Source organism: Pituophis catenifer, unplaced genomic scaffold (assembly GCF_029215685.1).
Source record: "Pituophis catenifer annectens isolate HBS135680 unplaced genomic scaffold, rPitCat1.0.hap2 SCAF_3, whole genome shotgun sequence".
In the NCBI taxonomy this organism is placed as follows: Eukaryota; Metazoa; Chordata; class Lepidosauria; order Squamata; family Colubridae; genus Pituophis; species Pituophis catenifer.
Window position 1 is genome coordinate 71175361 of NW_027256883.1, and position 21175 is coordinate 71196535.

The 21175-nt window shown below is 38.4% G+C and overlaps 1 protein-coding gene across 2 annotated transcripts in view; it reads left to right on the plus strand.

The window, feature by feature from the left end:
- RREB1 (ras responsive element binding protein 1) overlaps nucleotides 1-19857 on the plus strand; it is a 70316-nt gene extending 50459 nt beyond the window's left edge. The window contains exons 8-10 of one of the 2 annotated variants that reach the window (XM_070942524.1): nucleotides 4636-4800; nucleotides 13505-14266; nucleotides 19214-19857. In XM_070942524.1, coding sequence (XP_070798625.1) covers nucleotides 4636-4800; nucleotides 13505-14266; nucleotides 19214-19734 — 1448 coding nt within the window. In that variant the 3' untranslated portion in view covers nucleotides 19735-19857. The remainder of the gene's footprint in view (nucleotides 1-4635; nucleotides 4801-13504; nucleotides 14267-19213) is intronic. The other variant, XM_070942523.1, reaches the window with a different exon arrangement.
- The last annotated feature ends 1318 nt before the right edge of the window (nucleotides 19858-21175 follow it).

A 21175-nucleotide genomic window follows, 5' to 3' on the forward strand; every position in this document is an offset into this window, starting at 1 on the left:
GCCCCATGTAGAATATCTAAAATTTGCTATCACTCAACGACTAGACATGCCCTGATTTTGATGTATCCGATTCTTGAATTGAAAGCCACGGTGAGGAAAAAATGCCTTTCTATTGACTCTCCTCAAGCATAGATGGAAGGGAGAAAGAGACATACATCTACTCTTCCTTTTTGTCTTTCTTTATATGGGTCTCTATTTTAATAAATGGCATCAGAGCTTTTTGTTTATTTAAACTTAGCTTCCAGATTCTAAGATAGGGATCTTTCTTTATTACATTTGGCTTTGGTAAGAGGGAAAAAAAATCACTATTGTGGTTAAGAGTGTGTGAAAAATACACTAACTAGCTTTGTTTTTGCAAATCTGTTTGCAGTTAAGTAATGTCGTTAAATTCCTACGATTCATATACTGCTGGTAAATGCTATTTGTTAGGTTTATGAATATTGTTATGCCTTTTCTTACCTATACCACCCCCCATACTTCTTTCTTGCCATCTTAAATATATTCCCTCGTCTTATTAATTCTGAATTCAAACAATTGTTTTCTGTTTTGATATTTTAGAGCATTCAGTGTTAGAGGCAATAGGAACACTTGTGGATTGACTAGGCTGTTGAAGTTTGCAAATAATAAAGGGCAACAGATTGGCATTGAAGACAGTGATTAATTATTAAAATGCATTGCTCATACATAGTATTTCTCCCACCATTTTCAAGGACAGCTGCGTGGGGCAGCCAGAGCAGTTGGCCTGCTTAAGCACCCAGTATAGGTGCTTGCATTGTCTCAAATGAGGGAATCAAAGGATTAGCCTCTTCGCCAATCTTATTTCCTTTTATGGTGCTGTCATCAGGAAAGGATAGAATCTACAGGAAGGAATTAAACCTATTTGCAAGAATGGCAGTTTAGTGTTGGGTAACTGCAATAGGAGAATAGTCCTAAAATATTTGTCACCAGTAGTGGCACAAAAGAAGAAATTCCAAAATTGGAATCAAGCCAAGATGATTAACGGTCCTTGACTCAGAGTAGCTGCTTACTCCTGAATGAGATGAACCATGCTAACCAAAAGTCTTAGCCTTTTCCTTAAAAAATGTGGCTTCACCATTCCGGGTGTAGAAGATAACTTCTGCCAATTTAGTCTTTACCACTGAACTCAGAGTAGACCCAGGTCATTTTTAAAATCTTAATTATAGCCTCCCCAAATAATTCTCTTTGTTGATTTAACTCATCGTTTTGGACTGTATTGTCTAGAACTTGTTGGCTGGCTCTGTCACTTAAAAAAGAACCCCATAGTTCATACTTCTACATGCATTAAAAGGGCTAAGTATTAATAGACTTTCTCATAGCATGAGACACCCTCTGGGATGCAATGTAGCAAAGGAAGGGGAATAAGGACAGTTTATTGTTCATGGGTGAAGCTATTTTTCATAAATACCTATTTGCTGTAACCTGATGAGCATCCATTTAGATTGTGATGAGATATAAATTTGATAAATATGAACACTATTGCTAATAATAAGTGTAGAATGCATAACAGTAGGTGTAGAGCATTTGGAAAGAATCTGAACTAAATTGATTGAATGGAAATATATTCTGTACATTAGATGTTGCTGTAACATGCTGAATCTATTAATACTATTCAAATTGGGAAAACTTGGGTATTGCAATGCTTGGCAAACTATTCCCTGGTGAATTCATTCAGCTGGGTCAATGCTGAAATAGCAGGTTTAAGAACAATATAACAGCCCTCTTCTTGCCTTTACAAATAATCCCTCCTATAGCTCCATGTGAATATTTGCTTTGTGTGATTTTCCCTCCTTTTCAGAAGCCCCACCCCTCAAAAAATAACAACAACAACCACTACCACCAGATATAAATTCAATGTTCATGCCAAAGGCCCAGAACATTCAGAAGAAAGCTTGTCTGTTGAAGGGAAGGGACTGTCCACACTACATACCAACCAAATCTTGATAATATGTACAATTGATGAATGAATTGGGCACTGCCATATATTTATGTCATTCCTGTGGTAACTTCAGTATTAACTGCTACTCCCTGGAGCTGGGATTTCATACAATTACAACAAAATACAGTACATTAACTTTCCCTCCATCAATTTAATTTCATTGTTTCTCACCTGTTTTTATTTGTTTCTATTTTTTCTTGTAATGTTGGTGTAATGATGAATAAATCAGAGCAAGCCCTCCATGTCTACCACACAGCCTGTATTATCCTTAAATATCTGCCATTGACTCCACTGTGGTTATGATCACCTATTTCTCAGTGTTGATTCATTTGTTTCTGCAGCAGAATGGGGCGGGGAGGAAGAAAATGACAAATTCAAACTTGGAAAACATTCCTAAAATCTCACACTGCAATGACAAGATTCCCACAGTAGCTCTTGCTCCAGTATCAAGATTTTGTGGATGTTTTTTTTCTCCCTCTTCTTAAAGGAAAAAGCTGTTAAGTGGAAAATAAAAAGATTTTGGTCCTGGTTCACAATTTTAGCACTTTCTAATCGTACAAAACCAGTTCCTTTAATTGCCAAGAGAAGATTATGAGAGTTTAAGCCCACCATGTTTAGAGACTAACCAGAACTTTTTGGGCTCAGTGTGTCAAAAATTCAGAAAATGCCTAACTTGATTTTGCTGGCATGTCATTGCCTCCCCTCCCCTCCCCTCCCCTCCCCTCACCAAACAAAACAAACAATTCTTTATTTCTCTCCCCCCCCCCCCAAAAAAAAATCTAGGCTACCTTGAACAGCAGCAGTTGGTGGTAGCCCTGAGGCTGGGCCTAAAGTCAAGGACCAGGCCTCAGCTTCAGCTTACACCCCTCCACCCCCCAGGATCTTCCATGTGCTGCTTATTTTTAAGCCTGTGCAGTCTCCCCAAAAGCTGCTCTGGGTCGCACAAGACCTTCATTCTTGAAGCAGCTTTGGGGAAGGCTCTTCCACAGCCTCTGCAGCCTTGGAAAATTGCACAATCCACACCCCATTCTCGTGTGATTTTTGGAGGCTTCTTTTTGTAAGAGCATGGCCTCGCGCAACTTCTAAAGGTTCTAGAGGTCGCACAAAAGTACATCTTTTTCTTACATGGCCTCTACAACCTTCAGAAAATTGCAGAAGAATGGGGCATACTTTTGAGAATAATTGTTGCTGGGTGTAGGTGAATGCTGGCGTAGGTTTGTCATAATTGGCCTAATGCATTATTATTTAATACAGATCATACTGAGACTTTTATTTGGACCTGTTGCACAATATGGTAACACGATTTTTTTTTTTTAACAGAGAGATTAAATAACATAGTATTTATTTTCTGAAATTATCTGTTCCCGGAGGCTTATGTGTGTATCTGAAAAAAATGTCCATTAATGAACTGTGAAAATTCCTACTACCCGAGCAGTGATTAGGAAGACTCTTGAGAGATTGTAATGCTTGAAATATACTTGAAAAAAGTATTTGGACACACTGATTCATTCCTGCTTTCTGTTTTGTGATATTCCACTATTCTCCTTTTCCTGCCTCATGTTCTTTTGGGGGTTTCAAGATGATTAGAGGCTACCTTTATGCATGGTTGAATGGCATGACTAGTTGTATGTTATTTTACTTATGAAGCCCAGCTGGCATTGCAAATTGTATTTTGATGACTTGACTAGGAGAGATTTTTGTTCTGCCTTCTAATGTTTGTTTTTATAGCTGTGTGTGAATTGATCGAAGATACATGCAACTACGAGGAATTGTGGCCTTCCTTAGGCAGCTAACTTTTAAGCCTTTTTCTTGCTATAGAAATGGCCAGAGGTAGTAACGATTCTGATAGTTAACTTTTCTGAAGCATCTTGTTTCTCCATGCCCTATGCCCTATCTGTTTTTTCTCTATCACATACCTTATCTCTTTGGAATTTTACTTTATAAAATGAATTAATCATATGTTTCCATAGCCATGTCTCTAATTTTGTCATGAACTTTCTTTTTCTTGAGCTCAGAACTCATTCCTTGCAGGTGGATTGAATAAGGAATGATATCATGGAGTGTTCTAATTAGACACATAGCACCATGGAAATTTATTGGGGACTTAAATAAATGTGTGAAATGAAAGAATCTTCCCTTTAAGTAACTGATGGAAGCTTTTGGATGAGTTTAAATGCCAAAGGAAGGTTGCAAGCCAGTTCTATAGTTGCCTTTCATTTTATCAAGCCCATGACCTTGTAGATCAGTTCTAAATGGGCCACAGAAGCTATGATCATTTTCAGCCAATCATATATTTCCTTCTGGATTTATGTGGTGTCATATGAACAATTGATTACAGTGTATTCCACTGATACCAAACATCTCAAAATAGTTATTTGTTATTAAGTGATTTTTCAGGCAATTATATTGGAGAACTCTCAGACTTTTGGGGTTTCAGAGTCAGTCTATCTTTCTTAGGTTATTTTATGTATGGCTATACTGGAATCCTGAACGTGCTACTTGGGAAATAAATTGCTTCAAATTTATTAGGGACCTTTTTAAAATAAAATTAATCGATTTAGGACTGAGCTGAGTCAAAGTTGTTCAAACTAAGTTGAAGGGATAGGAAAACACAAGGAGCTCCTCTGATACATTAGAAAAAAAAAGATAAATATGTTTTTTTTCCCTGCTTCATTCAGGTCAGAAGCCCTTCCCTTGTCAAAAATGTGATGCCTTCTTTTCTACCAAATCTAACTGTGAACGCCACCTCTTACGCAAACATGGAGTTGCCAACTACTGTCTGAGAAGAAACGGGCTTATCCCCCAGTCTAAAGAAAGTGATGCTGGAGCTCATGATAGCACAGGTAGCTTTTTTAGGTTGTTCCAGAATTTAAAGATAAGTTGTGTTCCTTTTTGCTTTGGGCCTTTAGAGGAATCAGTGAGGCTTTAGAAGACTTTTCAGGACCTGAGGAATTCAATTAGATGTCCCAAAGGTGCTTTTTTCAAGAGGCAACTGGACTTATTTTCTTTTTTTTTTTCTTTGAAGACATTTCGCTTCTCATCCAAGAAGCTTCTTCAGCTCTGACTGGATGGTGGTGAATGGAAGGATTCCCCACTATTCATCCCCACCATCCAGTTAGAGCTGAAGAAGCTTCTTGGATGAGAAGCGAAACATCTTCAAAGAAAAACCAGAAAGTCCAGTTGCCTCTTGGAAAAAAAGCACCTTTGGAACAAGCATGACCTGGATGACTGAGACTCTCCATAGACAAATTCAATTAGATGTTAACACCTTGACTAACTTAAGTCTGTTGTGGGAGTTTCCACCCTATTCAGAAGAGGTGGGAGCATTGAACGTCTCACAGACAGGCAAGAGGATTCTGTCAAATCTTGCTCTTTCTCATCTTACCCTAATTTTTGCTTCAGATGAAGATCTCAGATGAAAAATAATATTTACCCAGCAAACATCAAGGGACAGAAAAATGTTCAACATTCTTGCCTGCCCAGTGCTGGGATTTCAGTGGATCATCTGTTCAGCATTGGAAATCACAAGTTTTGGATTCGGTGATGCATAGGTTGTGTTGCTGCAGTGTTTAATTTGGCCTTGAGAGGAATTTGTATTCAGCAAATACCCAGGAGATAGGGACCAAGATAGTTGTCATTGGTTCTAGATTACCTATCTGATTAGATAGGTTATCAAAGCAGACATGCCTGATAGTAGTTTACAAATTTTAAATTGTAATGAGATTTGTTACAGCATATATGTACCATAATGAGGAATCACTTAGTGTTTTCTAAATGTCTTGGATCCCACTCATCCTATTTTTATAGAAATGTTATTAGAATTACAATTCACAATGATGCAAACCCTAAAAGAAAAAGGAAAAATAGAAGGTGTGGGGGAAAAAATAGAAAAGAAAGGGGAAAAAATCCTTAAAATCTTGTCATTTCAATCTTGATCAACAATTGTCCATTGAGTGTTAGATGAAATAACAATTATTTTAACCTTGATCAAATAAACCAATTTTATATTCTTTTCGTTTCCTTCTAACAATCTTTATCATCAAATAATGGTCTAGAACTTGATTTCTTTTCATTTTTTCTTTCCCACGAGATTCTTCAAAGTTTTAACAAGCCTCTTTTGTAAATCCGGTATAAGAAAATTATCCATGTCACTCTCTTGGCTTGTTATATGTACATTCCTCTTAATTATTAAAACATCAACTAGTTTCTTTTCTATGTCTGGTGTAACATCTTTTTCCATGTCATTCTTGTAGCTAGTCATTTTTAAATGCACTTTCAAATCAATTTCAATCACATCAGGTAATATTTGTTCTCCATAGCAGCTTTAATACATAGTCTACCTATGAGACAGACGTTCTTAAAATTAACTTCGGAGTACATTGTTGAAAAATTCCTTTCAGTATGTCCAATGTTAAAATATTTTGCTTCATTCTGAATTTGTACGTTGAGTTTTAATGTTCTTTCCCTTTAATTGTAATCCTTAATTGCTTCTCGTTTTCTATGATGTCCAATTTTTAAAGTTGGATCTTACTGTTTTTAAGAATTCAAGACAAAAACATTTTTCCAAAAGAAGAATTCCTTATAATTAATTGCAAAATCTTATTTCAAAATTACCTTCACTTTTTATAAAGATGGATGTTTGTAACTTTCTAAAATTAAAATTTTAATCACCCCTGTATTGTTTATCCAGATTTTTAAAAAGTCCTTAAACTTGTATTTATAAGTGATTTCACTAAGGATTTAAGGAACCTCACCCAGTACTGTAAAATCCTTTGATCCAAAAGTTCTGAGTATCTGAAAAGCAATTAAAAAGCAATTTTCAAAAGAGATCAGAAAGGGTAGAATGCGAACCCAGTATCCTTTTAAAGATACCACCTGTGGTTTGGGCAAGATAGTTTATTCCCTTGTCAACTAGAGCTCTAAACCTGCTGGAGACACCTCTCTTGCAGTTTCCTCATGAGGAGAAACTGTGAAGCATTTTTGGGCAATCCCCATGTTCTCTCCTTGTCCATAAAGAATTACAAAAAGACGGTCTGCTCACTGGCTCTTTGTTCTGTTGCATCCTTCAGAGCCATTTTCAGTTTGCCGTTTTTCTTCCCTGGCATTCCAGATCTCCATTATGCTAAGTAAGAAAGCCTTCACTTGAAGATAATACATGATGAGAAATCCTGTGTTTGTATTATTAAGATTTTTTGGCTTTTGTAACATTTTATATGGAAGTTGGAGAAAATTATCTGGATTAAAGCTACTATTGATAGTTGGGAACTATGGTTTAGTATCATTAACCAGTTATTTTTATTTGATTTGGTGTATTGAGTGGTAGAATGAAATTAGAAAGCTGACTGGGAATCGGGGTAGTTTTTGGAGAAAGGGCTGTTTAGTGCAGTCACCTCTCACTCAGCGAGGATTCTTGTGAAGAGAAGCAGCTATAGCATGCCATGGTTTCCTGTAAGAAAAGCAGAGGATAAATAGAAATAATAGATAGGAATAAACTGACAGAAAAATTGAAAATTTCATAACTTAATAATAGAAAATGTAAATTTACCGCTTCGTTCTTTTTTTATTCCTTTGTATCACTTGAATTGTGGTTGTTTATGCTTCATCTATCTATACAGGTAGTCCTCAACTTATAACATTTCATTTAGTGACTGTTCAAAGTAACAACAGCACTGAAAAAGTGACTTATGACAATTTTTCACGCTTACGACATGCATCCCCATGGTCATGTGATCAAAATTCAGAGGCTTGGCAACTGACTCATATTTATGACGATTGCAGTGTCCCAGGGTCATGGGATCAGCTTTTGTGACCTTCAGACAAGCAAAGTAATGGGGAAGCCAGATTCACTTAACAGTCACGTTACTAATTTAACAACTGCAAGGATTCATTTGACATCGGTGGCAAGAAAGGTCATAAAATGGGATAAAAATCACTTAATAACTGACTCACTTAGCAACAGAAATTTTGGGCTCATTTGTGCTTGTAAGTCAAGGACTACCTGTATCTGGAATTCAGTGGATGTACATGTAGAAATATGCTAAAGACAGGAGGAGAGACCTTTTCCCATTATTAGAACAAAAGAAACAATCTTCTGAATGTGATGTTTGCAGGTACCTGCTCTTAGCTGCCATCCATGTTCTTGTTCTCAGCATCTCAGATTGGAGAATTTAGGAATCTGTGTCCGGTTCTAACCATGGATGTTTAATTTTGAGGACTTTTTCTCTCTACAAGGCAATGCATAAACTAGAGTGAACGCACTGCACCCCTGCCATAGAGGGGAGGCAACCTATCAAGGGATAAATTTAAGTACATCACTGAAAATTATTTAAGATAAGTTTAATCGGCATTTGATATGAATTCTTTCATTTGTATGAAAGTGATCTTACCAAAGTGTTCCACCTAGTGGAAGCTAACATTTTAGGCTTACTATTTGTTTGAGTTGGGTATAAACTACAGTAAGGTGCCATGTTCAGATAGATGCAAATTCAGACAGGCAGTGTTTTGCCAGTGTTGTGAGGCCAGGGACAGCTCACAAATTAAAACTCATACCAGAACTAAACTCATAAGTCTCTTTAGATAAAATCTATTCCCACTTCCTCCACCAAACATTCTTTATCACCATCCTCAATTAGGGAGGATCAAATGGTTTTGGATGCTGCTATTGTTAGATAATTGGGAATTAGGTATACAATTTACTGCAAATCACTCTGAGATCTAATAGTAGATCCTGGATTAATTTCTGCCTACAGTTGGTATGCTGTGCTTCTTAGTTTACAAATAAAGTTATGGGCCAACAAATGGGAATCAATACAGCGTGATGTTAAATAACTTGAGAAATATATGAATTAAAAACTTGTTCTCACCCCCTCCCCACCCCTTCTCCTCTTCCAAGCACAGCAGCTCAGAGTTTGCTTCTTTCTTCTTAGTTATTTACTTAGCTATTATCTTATGGTTTCTGAAAATGTTTGTTTGCATTATTTGCACATCTTAAATAGAGCAGTCAGGAGCATGTGTCATTAGATCTTCACATTCTTGAGTCAGATTTAATAAGCTAGTGACCTTTCAGGTCCTGCTTGCTGCTGTTTTCTCCCTGTTTGGTGACAGAATGAAAAGGAGTCCTTTAGGAACAAAGTGCCAATGGTTTATAACTTAAGCCTTTGAAAGCTGGTATGTATGCCTTATATAACAGGCTGTTATGCAAATCATAAAACGTACAGGCATTTCAGTTAAGGCCTGTATGTTGTGCTTGAGAATCGCCACTCGGTTCGAAACTTGGTCTTTACAGTTTTAAATAACGAATTGCTGTTTCCACCCCATCCAAGAACAGTTACCTGTATGAAAGAACAGGGTTTAAACTTGGCTTCCCAGTCCAACAGAATTTCTATAATGCCATCTATTCTTTTTACTAATAGCAGCAGTATTTCATGTGACTCTCTGTGCTTACTGAAGGGAGGACAACACAATGGGCATGTATTTATAAGGTCTCTGAAAGATCAGGGTGGGGTTTTGCTCAAGTCATCGTAAAAAAAGAAAAGAAAAAGATAAACGGGCTAAAGTTCACATGTTTATAAAGCGAGGAGTATTAGGGAGTCTAGCTGCAGATTTATGAGGTCAGCAGTCCATGGCAACCTGCAAAATGCTTAGAACATACAAAAGATAATTGGATTAGGAAGATACCTTAAAGTCTGGTGACTGTATATATAAACCCTCAACTTCCCCTTAGGTTTGGTGCATAATGTTTAATCATGCCATACTATTGTGGTGTAGGTTACAGCTCCCAGGAAATGGTTTACCGAAGTTGTCATTTCCCACATACAAATTTGGTACAATATGTATGTTTTGGTTCTACTAACCCAAGGAATCATGGATGTGGGATTTTTCACATGAAAATATAAGTAAAATATGGCTCTGGGAGTGGTTAGGCAACAGAGAAGGCAGATGTGCTATATTTCTGTTTGGTCTTACATTACGTAGTTGTCTGGGGCCAAGTATTGATTTCTTGTATTTGTCTTTTTAACTAGAACCTTCAAATCTATGAACTGGAATCAGTTATGCAAAGCAGGGGGATGGCCCCCTTAAATAATAAACTTTGGTGCCAAAATTTCATATCTGATTAGCCAAACTTTATTTGTTTCAACATTCTAATTTAGGTAGAAGTTATTGCTCTTAATGATACATAGTTGTACATTACTGAAAATCACTCAGATCTGCTAGTAGACCTCAATCTATTTTCTGTCCACCGGTCAGGCTGAAACTCTGTAAAATCAAAACATCTGTAATCTCAAAACATCCTTAATGAGGGAGAAATTAAGGAAACCTGGAAAATGTTATTCAAAAATTGAGAAATAATAGAATTCATATGTGAAACAATATATTAAAATCACACTTTAATGGGGAGACCAATGGGAGTAAGGGCTTCAGCTTCTTAGTAACCAAATCTAGTTTTTAAAATCTCATTTATTAAATAAGGCTTTTCGAGTTTTTTGTTGCATTGGCCTGCGAGATGTATACAAAGCTTTCGTCTTAAGAAAGAAAAAATAGGTGTCAAGCACTCTTTCTATTGAAAAGAACTGAGAGATTCAGTTAATCAACACTGGCTGGTTTATAAATTGAAAAGCTTTTTAGGGACTTAACTGCCCTTTATTTTGCAAGATGGATTCTGGCTATTCATATCATTTATTAGAGTGTAATCTTTTCATCAGTGCAGCGCAGTACGATATAGAGAGCCAGTTTGGTGTAGTGGTTAAGGCAACAGCTTTGAAACCAAGAGACTGCAAGTTCTAGTCCTGCCTTAGATGTGAAAGCCAGCTGGTTGACTTGAAGCCGTGCACTCTTTCAATCCAACCTATCTCACAGAGGAGGAGTTGTGTGGAAATTAGGAAGAGGAAAGAGTATTGTGTATGTTTGCTGCCTTGGGTTACTTATAAAGTCATAAAAGTGGGACAAAAATTCAATACATACATACATACATACATATGTATATACATATTTTCACTCCCAAGAAATAGTGCGAAAAGTTATTTTTCAGTCTGGAGAAGAAAGCTATATTGATCCTGCTGAACTGCCAAAGAGCATTTGCGCAATTATGGAGTTTCTTCTGCAGATAGTCCTTAAAGGTGAGGACATTTGGGGATGCTGGGAAATTTTGAGCAAGCTATCAAATGTTAGCTTCAAGGAGGAGTTGCGGCACCCTCATCCCTATCCCATTCCCATTTCAAAGACAAAACATGCTTAAATGCCTGCCCACAGATTACTTGAATAAAGGTTTCAAACATAGGCTCTTTCCTCCATCAATCAACTACGGTTTTATTGCTGTTACTTCGTTAAGAACACATGAATTTTCAGATCAGGTATTCTGTTATAGAATTTTATCTGTAGCCAATGATACTGTTTTATTTCCGTAGCCTACTTTCTCTCCCCCCCCCCCTTTGTTTTGAAATGCCTGCATTTTATTTTTCATGTGTTTAAAACTGTGTGCATAGCCTCTTGATTTGTGGCCTGTCTTTGTCTGGTCTTTCAAGGTTGTCCTGTTGTCATTCATAAATGCAGACTCGATGAATCAGCACAAAAAGGATCTAAAACGTTATTTTATCAGCATTCCGACATCCCTTTAATTTCTAAGTCGCTATTGAGCTTTCAAAAAACTCAAAGGGTTTAGACTTTTTATCTAGAGACTGTTCGTTCTTGTAACGTATAGAAGGCATTCTAAAAAACAGAATGGCTATCAATACCAAATCTAATCAGGATTACATAGCCTATTATGCTGCAACATTAGCTAAAGTTTGGGGGTTGGGGAGGCGAGGATGGGTGAAGAAAAAAATCCACAGCTAGCTAGAACTTTATTAGAAACAACCAGAAAGTTACAAAACAGTCTGCTCATTTTGTACATCTAAGTAGGTATTCTTTTGTTCCATTCATCATTCCTCTAGTCTTTATATCCAGCCTGATGAAGCGTGCTGAAGATAAAAAGGAAATGGTTAATTGGCTAGGTTTGTATCCCATCTTTTCTTCACAAAGTCAGGGTGACACAAATAGCACTTCCTCCTTCAGTTTTCCCAACAACCCTGTGAAGTGGGTAGGTCTGAGAGAGAGTTACCAGCCATAGGTCACCCAGAGCGATTGCAAGGCTGAAGGTGGACTTCAGCCTGCCTTTTCCCAACCCTGGTCTAACTACTTAAACCACTGCACCATACAAGTAGTCCACGACTTACAACCACAATTGAACCCAAAATTTCTGTGGCTAAGCGAGAGAGTTAAATGAGTTTTGCCCCATTTTATGGCTTTCTTGTTAAGTGAATCACTGCCATTGTTAAGTTAGTAACATGGTTGTTATCTGACTTTGCTTGTCAGAAGGTCGCAAAAGGGGATCACATGACCCGGGAGACTGCAACCGTCATAAATATGAGTCAGTTGCAAAGCATCTGAAATTTTGTTCATGTGACCATGGGGATGCTGCAATGGTCATAAGTGTGAAAAAGGGTCATAAGTCTCATTTTTTTCAGTGCTGTTGTAACTTTGAATGGTCACTAAACCAACTGTTTTTAAGTCGAGAACTAACTACCATACTGACCCTCCACTCTGACTAAGCTTCTTTGCCCCTCCTCTTCCTTCCCCCAAAAGTGAAATATTTAAAAGGATGACTTCGTTTAGACAAACTAAATATATAATCCCTGGGATTTTGGAAGAGATATAATGATGTTGCTATGTGTCTCTCTTTGGGAGTACCAGAAGGAATATAGGATTAGCTTGTAAGGATAGGGAAGGAGCACCAATTCTAAAAATAGTCTCCCTGATGTAGTTCAGAGAACAGAGGAATGCTAAAAGGGTGCCTGCATCATGGTTTCCATGGACTGAAATTTGATTCAGAAGCCTCTAGTGAAAGTCACTGATTAATTCAAGGACCTTCAGTCAGATGTTGATGAATTTGTTCATAAATAGTCCAGCTGTTCAATCAAAACTTTGCAGAATACTGTTTGTTGTGCATGTTTTCTTCCATTAGATTAAAGGAAATAGTTCATGAACGTGACAAAAAGTTCATCAAAATTCTAGTAACTTTGCTAATAGTATATTCCACTTTTTTCTCCTTAGTATCCACAGATAAATCAACAACAATTTAACTATGGGGAACTATGATTTCTTTGAGTCTGATCCCATTAATTAAATAGCTTGCTCCATTGTTTTCACATTTCTATCATGTCGCTAAGAAAAAACACATTTGGATTTATTAATCTTCCCAGAATGTCATAGCATATGAAGTATTGCACATGAATTGATGAAATTACTGCACAGGGCTCAAGCATTCATACACCAGGTTACTGTTTGTTCATTTTTGAATTAAGCTGACATATTTGGCATCACACAATTGTCCTTGTATTGAGTTTGGAATACAAGAATATTGTTGTTATATATTGCTGAATGTCCTACATGCAAGACACAAAAGACTAGAGAACAGATAAACATAGTCGACGATGGTATTACAGAAAGTTGATTTTGATGGGGCCTCCTTGAGTGTTGAAGAAGTCAATATTTCTTTCTTCTCTCTTGCAGATAGTCAGTCTGACCAAGAAAATACAAGTGCAGGAAATGAAGCACTCGACTTGACCTCTGGGGAGAGAGACCACCTAGAGGAAGCAACTGAGTTTCTAGAAGAACCTGAGTGCAGTCCCAAAGAAGAGGAGAAGATGGATCTATCCCAAGGCGAGGAGGCTGCACAAGGGAAATTAAGTGAGGGGGAAGACGAACCAGAAGAAGATTCAGTCAGCAACAAAAGCCTGGACCTCAATTTTGCTAGCAAGTTCATGGAATTCAAGCTGGCTGAGAATGATCAAAACCCAGGCAACGGGGCTCAGTCTGAAAATAAACACACCTGTGATACATGTGGGAAATCCTTCAAATTTGCTGGTACTCTTAGCCGGCACAAAAAAGCCCATGCACATGACGACAGGAAAGATGAAAAGAGCAGTGAGGATGAAAGTAAACCTGTTCAAAGTGGAGACCAAGCCCGTGTCCCTGTCATGCAAGAGGACCCATCTCTTGAACAGGAAGAGCCTGGAAAGGACATTAAGGGCGCTGAGTCTCCCACAGATGGTGAGGCAACAGGAAGGGAAAATGAGGAGAGCGAAAGCATCTCCGAGGGAGAGAGCACGGAAAGAAAATCTTCTGAAAAGAGCGATGAAGACCGGAAGCCAAAGCCTGGTGCGGGCACTAAGAGTGAATCCAAAGCAGACAAAAGGAAGAAAGTCTGTACAGTGTGTAACAAGAGATTTTGGTCTCTACAAGATTTGACTCGGCATATGAGATCCCACACAGGTACATGGGGGCCACTGAGGATTATTTGCAGTAACATAATTACTCTGTGATAGAATATATTCAGAGGTTCCAGATAGAACCCATAAGATGTTTTGTTAAACTGAGGAAACACCACTGTTTAAAAAACTGGCTGTTCAGAGGCTGCTGAACTACAGTAGGTGGGACTGTCAGATTCTGCATAAGGCAAAACCTGTTATTTTAAGTGTTTGATTTCCCTTGCGCACCGAGTAATATGTAGAACTAACTTCAGGTTTCTGGCAATGTGCAGTTTGAAATATTTGGAGCAACATAAAGAAGGAAGATGGCAACTTTCCAAAACACTTATTTTAGCATAAAATTATTTAGCATGAGCCCACTTTTGCAAACTTAGGTTAGGATCCTGCATAAATTCTTAGTACCTTGAACAGTAGGACATATAAGTTAGATGCATATTCTACTATAGGTAGTTTATCTCAACTTTTACTTTGCAGCCTGTTTGATTTCCCCTCAGAAGTTCAGTATTTATTAGCAAGTTGTGTCTGTATTTCAAGAGATCTGCAGTTTTGTACAAAACCACTTGGTGTGAGATTCCATGTCAAATGATGGGAGCTCAGTTGGAATTGAAGCAGTGGTGGGATTCAAATTTTTATACTACCAGTTCTGTGGGCGTGGCTTGGTGGGCGTGGCAGGGGAAGGATACTGTAAAATGTCCATTCCCACCACACTCCAGGGGAAGGATACTGCAAAATCTCCATTTCCTCCCAATCAGCTGGGACTCGGGAGGCAGAGAATAGATGGGGGCGGGGCCAGTCAGAGGTAGTATTTACCGGTTCTCCAAACTACTCAAAATTTCCACTACCGGTTCTCCAGAAACTGGTCAGAACCTACTGAATACCACTTCTGAATTGAAGGCCACAAAATATGGGAGAGAAAAGCTTCTGGCCTGACAAAATCCCAAATACAGGTAGTCTTCTTCTTACAACCACAACTGAGCCCCAAATTTATGTTGCTAACTGAAACATTTGTTAAGTGAGTTTTGCCTCATTTTACGACCTTTCTTGACACGGTGGTTAAGTGAATCACTGCAGTTGTTAGTGACCACACGGTGGTTAATTGAATCTGGCTTCCCCATTGACTCTGCTTGTCAGAAGGTCACAAAAACTGATCACATGACTCCAGGACATGTCATATGACCATGGGGATGCTACAACAGTTATAAATGTGAAAAACGGTCATAAGTCACTTTTTTCAGTGTCGTTGTAACTTTGAACGGTCACTAAATGAACTGTTGTACATGGAGAACTGCCTATATTTACTTTCTCTGGGTTAGTTAATATACAGCCCATCTATCTGATTTGTCACCCATATTCAGGCTAACGGAGAAGGAATAGAGGAGAGAGACAACATTGCCGTCTTTGCTTAAAAGTGCCTTCAGAATTCTCATGCCTTCAATGGTTGGGTTGAATATACGGGTGCTTTTGAATGCTTGCATGAGTGGTCATGCCCAATCTGGGCTCTTCGCTGAAGGCAGCAGGAAGCCAAGATAAGCCACCCTTGCAGGTGCTGTAGCTTAGCTGCCTGGAAATGTGTCATTGGCAATCTTGGCAGAGAGAGGCCTTGTTTAAAGCTCTGTTAGGTAAGATTAAGCTCATGAGCCATGATGGGTTTTCCTTCTCTGTCCTAAGGAAGACAAACTAGGTGGTTCTCTAATCTTCTCAACTACCAGTGATCCAGGCTAGACGTGGAGGTGATGATTGGTCCAAGACATGGTGATTATCCCAGGTCACTTACTAAATTTCCTACGCTTCAGTCTGGCAGTCATTCAGGGAGTTCCCCAGTTTAGCAATCTAATCACATTGACTCTGAATTAAGCAAGAGCTCTTGCAATAGATATCTGTGGGTTTTTGAAAGACGACAGCCTACATTTCAGTCTTTTTCCTATCCATTCTACTCTGAATTAAATTTAGCGAAAGAAGTTATTTTTCTGCAAATATGTCTTTGGTCATTAATCACGCATTGATCTGTGTGGAACAGCAAAGATTTTGTAAGATGATTTAAAAACGGGGTTTGTCTCTCCCCTGTTGTAAGGATTTGGCATGTTGCTTAAAAATGAAGGATAAAGCCTTGGTGGCACAGCAGACTAAAGTGTTGTTAAGTAGCACTTGCAGCTGCCTGCAATTACTGCAAGTTCAAATCTGACTAGGCTCAAGGTTGACTCAGCCTTCCATCCTTTTGAGGTAGGTAAAATGAGGACCCGGATTGTGGGGGCAATAAGCTGACTTTGTACAAAAAAGAACACTGCTTGGGGGGGCCGAAAGCCCTACTAAGCAGGTATATACAAAAGTATGAAGGCTATTGCTTAACGCATTGTAAGCCGCCCTGAGTCTCCGGAGAAGGGTGGCATATAAATTGAACCAATAAATAAATAAATAAATAAATAAATAATAAATAAATAAATAAATAAATAAATAAATAAATAAATAAATAAAAAATAAACTGTGTGAGTTATGATAGTTGCCCATCTTCTAAGCTATCATAGATTATGTAGAAAGTTTAAATCAAATCTAGTGAAATTCAGGTAGCTATGATAACAAGGCATTTTTCTTTGCAGCCTCAAAAGACTCTCTTAAAAAAGTTAAAAAGATAAAACGTGTAAGATGAATCTAGGGAAAAATGAAAACCGGTCGTAACAACTCATGAAGTGGCACTTCGTTTGCAATCTACCATTGAAGACCAAATACTTTACACCTTTGATAAAGTGGAGTGCTTCATTCTTACTTCCCTTTTTTTTTTTAAAAAAAAAAAAAAGGGAAGCCAAATGAGGCGAAGATAATGGAAACTACATTTTTCCCTCTATTAAGCTCTTATCTTTCTTTATAAGAGCTAATTTTCCAGTCTTCTGTGTATTCAGTAGAGTCAGATAGTCATCCGTCCGTCCATCCCTTATCTATCTATCTACCTACCTATCTATCTATCTATCTATCTATCTATCTATCTATCTATCAATCTATCCATCCATCCATCCATCCATCCATCCATCCATCCATCCATCCTCTATCTAAGCTTTATCTATCTATCTATCTATCTATCTATCTATCTATCTATCTATCTAAACTCCATCCATCCATCCATCTACCGTGTTTCCCTGAAAATAAGGCCCTGTCTTATATATTTTTTTGAACCCTGAAATAAGCGCTTGGCCTTATTGCCATGCACTCAAAAACTTGATTGGGCTTATTATCAGGGTATGTCTTATTTTGGAGGAAACGGTATCTATCTGGATTATTTTTTCAAAACCACAACAAAATGCAGACTTTTGTATATAGACATGATTAGATAGACATTTATAAAGGTAAAGTGTGAGAGGAGCAGAGCATTTTCTTCCTGTTCCTATCAGTAGGGACAAATGCACAAATCTTTCTCCTAGCAGCATTGTCAAGGGTCTTCAGCTCCTATCATCAGCAAACCCTATATCTGAAAGGATTGTAATGAAACAATCAGTTTTTTGAAGTAGTCATCCAGCTTCTAAAGATCTTGATGTTTAGTAAAGAATGGAAATACTAATTCCTGGTGAGGAGCCATGGTGGCACAGTGGTTAGAATGGAGTATTGCAGGCTAATTCTGCTCACTGCCAGGAGTTCGATGGCTCAAGGGTTGACTCAGCCTTCCATCCTTCCGAAATTGGTAAAATGAGGACCCAGATTGTTGGGGGCAAAATGCTGACTCTGTAAAGCACTGTGAAGCAATATATAAGTGTAAGTGCTATTGATATGAGCCTCTGCATGTTCCATTGTTTCAATTATTTGTCTACTGTGTGGTCACAGTCTCTGTTCAAAGGGCACCTTATAGTATCTTCCCTCAATAACTGCTGAGGGGATTGAATCTGGCCAAGGATAAAGCCATTTTGGAATTTTTATGTGAAAAGGAATGTGATAGCTGTAATTGAAAACATTTAAAATGCACCATGTTGCTTTTGTTGTTAAAAATAAGACAAAAATGATGGTAATGGTGGAATTTCTACTACTTAAATTACAGCGTGGATTCATACAGTATGTCACAGAACTGAGTACACCCCCTCACATTTTGTAAATATTTAAGTATATCTTTTCATGTGACAACACTGAAGAAATGACACTTGGCTACAATGTAAAGTAGTGAGTATACAGCTTGTATAACAATGTAAATGTGCTGTCCCCTCAAAATAAAGCAACACACAGCCATTATTGTCTAAATCGCTGGCAACAAAAGTGAGTACATCCCTAAGTGATAATGCCGAAATGGGGCCCAAAGTGTGGGGCCCAAAACACAAAAAATATTTTGTGTGTTGTCCAGTGATGGGATTCAAATTTTTTTACTACTGGTTCTGTGGGTGTGGCATGGCTTGGTGGGCGTGGCTTGGTGGGTATGGCAGGGAAAGGATATTGTAAAATCTCCATTCCCTCCCCACTCCAGGGGAAGGTTACTGCAAAATCCCCATTTCCTTCTGATCAGCTGGGACTTGGGAGGCAGAGAATAGATGGGGCGGGGCCAGACAGGTGGTATTTACCGGTTCTTCGAACCACTCAAAATTTCCGCTACTGGTTCTCCAGAACTGGTCAGAACCTGCTGAATACCACCTCTGATGTTGTTACATGAAAAGATATACTTAAATATTTACAAAAGGTGAGCAGGTGTACTCACCTCTGTGATATACTGTATGATATAATTGTTAGGTTATATCATACAGGTTAGAGTTAGTTGGGTAAAATATGGCCATTTAAGTAGGCCTCAGGAGAAATGGATTAAAAATCATGATATTGCCCCAGTGTTCATGGTAGACACTTCTCCTTTGCCCCTAGTCAGCCTTGCTAATTCTGTACACCTTAAAGAGGATCTGTCACTGGTCATCCCAAGCAAGAAAGGAAGGACCCTCTTAGGGATGAAGGAATGTCTGACCTTTGATTTTGTCTCTTTTTCCCTTGATCCCAGGGGAGCGACCATACAAATGTCAAACCTGCGAACGGACCTTTACGTTGAAACACAGCCTGGTTCGTCATCAGCGCATCCATCAGAAGGTAAAAAGTGCCAAGAATCATGAGAAGGACAGTGATAGAGAGGACACCCGTTCACGAGGGGAAGAAGACAGTGAGAACGAGTCTCTCCCCAGCAGCACAAACCCCATCTCGGAAAATGAGGGCGATGCCCTTGTGGGGCCTGGAAGCCATTCTCCAGTGACCAGGAGCCGCAGAGAAAGCATGGCCAACGCCACCAAGGATCACTCTTGTAAGGAAGATAAGCCAGCTGGGAAAGCCTCAAGTTTAGGCCTTGCCGAGCCAAGCAAGAACGTGCCGAAATCGACAGCGAAAGAGCAGGAGTCTCGAGGAAAGGCCGTTCGGGAGAGCTCCTCTGATTTCATTCAGGACTTGCTGGAGATCCAGAACAAGAAATCCTCCATGAGTCATATCCTCGCCTCTGCAGAGAATGCGCCTCAGCTCTTGGAAGTTGAATGACAGCTATGGCTTCAGCGGCACCCCAGCAACCTGATCCAAGACACAGGATTAAAGTTGACAGAGCAAGCTTTCCTTTGCTGCTGTGTCAACCTGCTGTGGTGACCCAGGAGTGGGCGATGGGTGGATGGGATTGGGGAGGATGTATGGCAGTCTGGATTCAGTGCCATAAACCCTTCAGTATAAATAATGCAAAAGACTACAATTATATACTGGTCTGAGTGCCTTACTACTTTATTAGGTCTTTTGGTATCGTAGATATTTTTTAAAGCAAATTAGATGATTTTTTTTTAAAAAAATATTTTAATTATTTGGAGAGGACCTTTTTCATTTAAGCATTAATGTTACTTTTTTTTTTTTTTTAATTCGGGTGTGTGAGTTTGTTCTTGTATATCTGTGATAGCCGCTTTTGTGTATTCTCTGAGCTGGAAACAAGGTGGGGGGGTCAGTGGTGCAAGGAAAGCCCTAAAAAACTGCAGCCAATAACTGGAAGAAAATTTAAAAAATCCCAAGCAGAAGAAGTAGATATAAAAGGTTAACTTGTTTTTGGTTTGTCTTTTCAGACTTTTTTTTTTTAATCACATGAGGGAGAGTTAAAGCAGTTTAACATATTAATATAAATTAAGGTTTTCAAGCTTGGTTCAAGCTAAAAGCAGGAAGCCACAATTACTATTATCTTCATTATTTCTTCTATTTCTCCTTCTCCTCTTCTTCACATGATCAGTGATGGCATTCTAGCTACTGTCATTTTGTATAAGGCCCTTTCTGACCATTGTGGACTTAAAGAGTATACAGAAAGGGTGGCATAGTGAATCAAAAAAAAACCTATGGAAATAGGCGCCCACTGTTTATGTTTATATATGTATGTGTGTGTATACATACACATATATATGCATACAGTTTGTGTGTGTGTGTGTGTGTGTGTATATATATATATATAAATGTTTGATTTGTGTTTCAATATATTATTGTTTTAATATTTTATAAAAGTTGTTAGCTTGCTAATCTCTGCATTCTGCAGAAACCAATGGACAATATTTGTCCACGGAGATCTACAACACAGCTTGGATTGCCTGCTTAGATATTTCTGCCTAGTCTCTCACCGACGTTTCTTCTTTTGGGTTTGACGCTCTTTTAATATATATTCATAGAAACCTCTTAGCATCAAATGGAAAACAGTGAAAGGCCCGTTCACAATTCAATCCAGGTGGACATAGCATAAATTTACATGGAGGGAATAGAAAGAGTGAATACTAAAGCAGGGGTCTTTCCCCAATTCCTCTGTGTTCATACTGATGATACATAGGTAAGAAGACCATGTCTGATAAAGGAATTCAGGAAAACAAGAGTCCTTGCTGGAATTGAAAATTCATGCCACAGAGGATTGTTCCTATGTCTTTTCCCTACCCCCACACACAACCAATTGAATGCATGTAGCGTATGT